This window comes from Apteryx rowi, unplaced genomic scaffold (assembly GCF_003343035.1).
Source record: "Apteryx rowi isolate R43461 unplaced genomic scaffold, aptRow1 scaffold_88, whole genome shotgun sequence".
NCBI classification, from domain to species: Eukaryota; Metazoa; Chordata; class Aves; order Apterygiformes; family Apterygidae; genus Apteryx; species Apteryx rowi.
Genome location: NW_020451182.1, coordinates 1,212,265 through 1,216,033, shown reverse-complemented (window position 1 = coordinate 1,216,033; position 3,769 = coordinate 1,212,265). Strand labels below are relative to the sequence as shown.

The 3,769-nt window shown below is 55.9% G+C and overlaps 1 protein-coding gene across 1 annotated transcript in view; it reads right to left on the bottom strand.

Annotated features, from left to right (window-relative positions):
- Window positions 1–543: 543 nt before the first annotated feature.
- FOXA1 (forkhead box A1) overlaps window positions 544–3,769 on the bottom strand; it is a 3,850-nt gene continuing 624 nt past the window's right edge. Inside the window, exon 2 of the mRNA XM_026090876.1 lies at window positions 544–1,806. Coding sequence (XP_025946661.1) covers window positions 544–1,806 — 1,263 coding nt within the window. The remainder of the gene's footprint in view (window positions 1,807–3,769) is intronic.

Below are 3,769 nucleotides of genomic sequence, written 5' to 3'. Positions count from 1 at the left end.
GATGAACCTAGAAAGTAAATAGTCCTCTTGTTGCTTAGAGATTCTCTTAGTGTTTTGCTACTTCACAGCAGTATTGTCCTTCAAAGCCTTTTTAATTAAAAAAAGCCTTTAACGTCTACTCACTTCTTCATCTCCGTATTGTTAAAGTATTGCCACATACCTGTAAACTTACATGAGATTATAGAGCACAGAAAGGGAGAGGGGGGCTGGGGGCGAGGTGGAAAGCACAAACAAGTAGTTTACAAGCTTAACAAATTTTTCTTCTTTTTAATAACATCCTGCAAAGGCTATAGGGATCTCCGTGGAGGGGGGGACGGGGGAGGTAGGGGGTATGCACAATAGGGACGCGGTCAGCTTTGCAGGAGGTCGTGTTGGATAATAACAACACACAATGCGTTGCGAGACAATTATAAAGTAACAGTCCTTTGCACGCAGCGTGCGGAAACACATCGGTTTGTCGCAGATAGAGGGAAAGGGGGGCAGAGAGGGAAAGGGGGAGAAGCCGGGGGGGAGGGGCTCGCCCCGGGCGTGCGGGCCGGAGAGCTACGAGGTGTTTAGCACGGGTCTGGAATACACACCTTGGTAGTAGGAGGGCTCCAGGGCCGAGGGCTCGATGCTGCTGCGGCCCGCCATGGAKGCGCTGCCCAGGGGCAGCCCGCCGGGGAGGCTCGCCCCGTAGGAGGAATATTGCAGCGCCTGCTCGTAGGCTTTGAAGTCCAGCTTGTGCTGCTGTTCCGAGGACGACATGAGGTTGTTGATGGAAAAGGGGTGGTTGAAGGAGTAGTGGGGGTCCCCTTTGAGGTGAAGCTGGGGTTCGTGGGCTAAGGAGTGAGGGGGGTGTGGGACGGAGGCCAAGGCGGGGACGGAGCTGATGGTGGAGGAGGTGGCCGAGGCCGAGGTCTTTAGCTCCGTGCTCGATCCGCTGTGGTCCATAGACTGGGGGCTGGCAGACGGGTTGGAGCTGGAGAGGGAGGTCGCCGTGTCCAGCTGTGCCGGTTTATTGTGGCCTCTATGCAGGGGGGAGTTAGAGCTGGAACTGGAGGCCCCAGCCTGATCTTTCCTGCCCTCCTGAGGGGTTTTGCTGTTCGCTGGCTTCTCGCACTTGAACCGCTTTTGCCGGCGGAGGTAGCAACCATTTTCAAACATGTTGCCGGAATCGGGGTGCAGGGTCCAGTAGGAGCCCTTGCCGGGCTTGTCGGGCGAGCGGGCCACCTTGACGAAGCAGTCGTTGAAGGAGAGCGAGTGGCGGATGCTGTTCTGCCAGCGCTGCTGGTTCTGCCGGTAGTAGGGGAAGAGGTCCATGATCCACTGGTAGATTTCGCTCAGCGTCAGCATCTTGCTGGGCGCCTGCTGGATGGCCATGGTGATGAGGGAGATGTAGGAGTAGGGCGGCTTGGCGTGGGGATAGCTCCGCTTGAAGGTCTTGGCGTCCCGCGTCCTGCCCAGGTTGGACTGCGTGTAGGCCATGGGGCTCATGCAGGGGTTCATGCCGCTGTAGGGGCTGAGCCCGTTCATGGGGGCCGGCTGGGCCGACATGGTGTTGATGCCGCCGGGGCTCAGCGCCGTGCCCATGGCAGCCACGCCGGTCGGCATGCCGTTCACCGGGCCGGCGGAGCCCGCCGGCATGCCAGCCACGGCACCGGGGCTCAGCCCGGCCCCCAGCCCCGTGTTGGCRTAGGACATGTTGAAGGAGCTGGAGGTCATGTTGCCACTCGTCGTCATGGTATTCATGGTCATGTAGGTGTTCATGGTGTTCATGGAGCCCAGCCCCGAGTTCATGTTGCTCACGGGCACTGAGGAATAGGCCTAGGGCAGCGAGACGGAGAGAGGAGATTAGGAGAGAGGGGCAGGCAGAACGCCCCGAGACCGGGGCCGGGGCCGGGGCCGGCCGGGTCCCCGCGGCTCCGAGCTGCCGGCTGGGGCCGGATCCAGCCCTCCGCTGACGCTAGCGCTGCAGCAAGAGCCGACCCTGCCTGTCCCGGCTAACGCGCCTGGCAAACTTCTCCCCCGGGGAAACCTTTGGCTTCTTCGGCACTCGTGAAAGCGCTTCCCAAAATCCACGTGGAAGGGCCGCTGGTGGGATGAAAAGGCTAATTTATATTTATGAGCATTTATAAATATCAATATACCAAGAGGTTTCTCGGACCGGAACACGCGCCCGTTTCACCGGCGGGCCAAGGGCTTCCGCCCGCTCGGCAGGATCACCGGGATGCCAGGGACAACCGTCCCTCTGAAACAGCTCCGCACCTCTGCAGAGCCTGGCTACGGGCTTTATCGGTCCCGGAAGAAGGTTTTCTTCCTGGATATTCCCGCGGTTTTGCTCATTTTGTGTCCCACCTTTCTAGCTAAATATTAAAACTCATCGGAATATTGGAAATTACTGACATACCCTCTCCGTGCCAAGACGAAATTCGTCTGCCTGAACTTTCTCGGCAATAATGTCACACATCTCCCCTCTCCACTGTGAATTTCAATTTATTTTCTTGCACAAAATATGATAGTGTCTTGTCACAAAAAATGAAACAGCTCACGGTCGCGCATTTAATCTGCCGAAAGCTTCCCACTTCTACGCATTTTCTATCAAGTCAATCTTTCATTTAAAGTTAGAAAAACTTTCCCAAAGTACGAAAAGCCGAAACTTTCCCTGCCCTTGATTTTCCATTATCACCTAATGTGCATAAATTGTAGCACCCTTACTTCTAACAGAACGGTTACAAAATCCAGAACCGGAGAGCCTGAAAGTGTGCTTCCCAGTACGGCATCTGATTTAATAAGAGGGGAAAACACGTCGCAGATGTATTCCCAGTTTACCTAGAACAAAGGCAAAACGGCTAAGGAAAGGATGTTTAGCGACGGCTAAAAAGCCACTGTAATATTTGGTAGTATTTACTACAAATTCTACGGGCTTATAAATACGATTTTAATTTAATAATAATCATTTGAGTTCGTAGAAAGGGGATGGGTTTCCCACACGCCATCCATGCAATGTTTTAAATTAAATAGTGGGAGACGAGAAAAGATTGAAACTAAAAAATAGCAAATGAGAGGGTCGCTTAACTTTATGTTCGTGGATAATGAGTATAGCGAGGATAAATGAATGTGGAAACGACATATAATTTAGATTACCCTTATTTGCCCTTAGCAGACTTTTCTCTATTAAATTAGATGCCAGTAGGGTGATACGTATCTGCCTGTGCACGCGCGGCCCTGCGGGTGCTGTGCACGAGCCCCGGGGAGCAGGGACGAGGCGTGGGGACTGTGGAGCCGTGTGTCCGTGTGTGCTGATGCAATGCCTGTGTGCGCACACCTACAAGCCCGGCTTGCTAGCACACTTCCTTAAAACGGCTCCTTCCTCGTGCGTTAATCCTCCGGGTTTCTGGCGGTGCTGCTAAGCGCTGACTTCTCCCCGGGAACGCGATTTCAGAGCCGCATCGGCACAGTGCAAAACTCGGACCCCCGCACGGCCGAGGCTGGCTCGGGGGGGCGGCTCCTCCGCCCAGGGCGGAGGGCTCTTCCCTGGCCCTCTCCTGTGCCGTAGTTGTTGGCGTTTGGGCCGTTTCTCTCCGTTSCTGTGCACGGTACTGTAAATAAATGCGGCGGCCGGAGCTGGCTCCGGGGGTGCCGCGGTGGCGGGGAGGGGGCGGCCGGGGCCGGGGCTCCCTCCCGGGGCCGCTCTCCGCAGCGCCGCCCGCCGGCCCGCGGCAGCAGCGCACGCCGCAGCCAAGCCGTCCTGAGAAGTACGAACAAACGGCTTTTTCCTTCCTTCCTT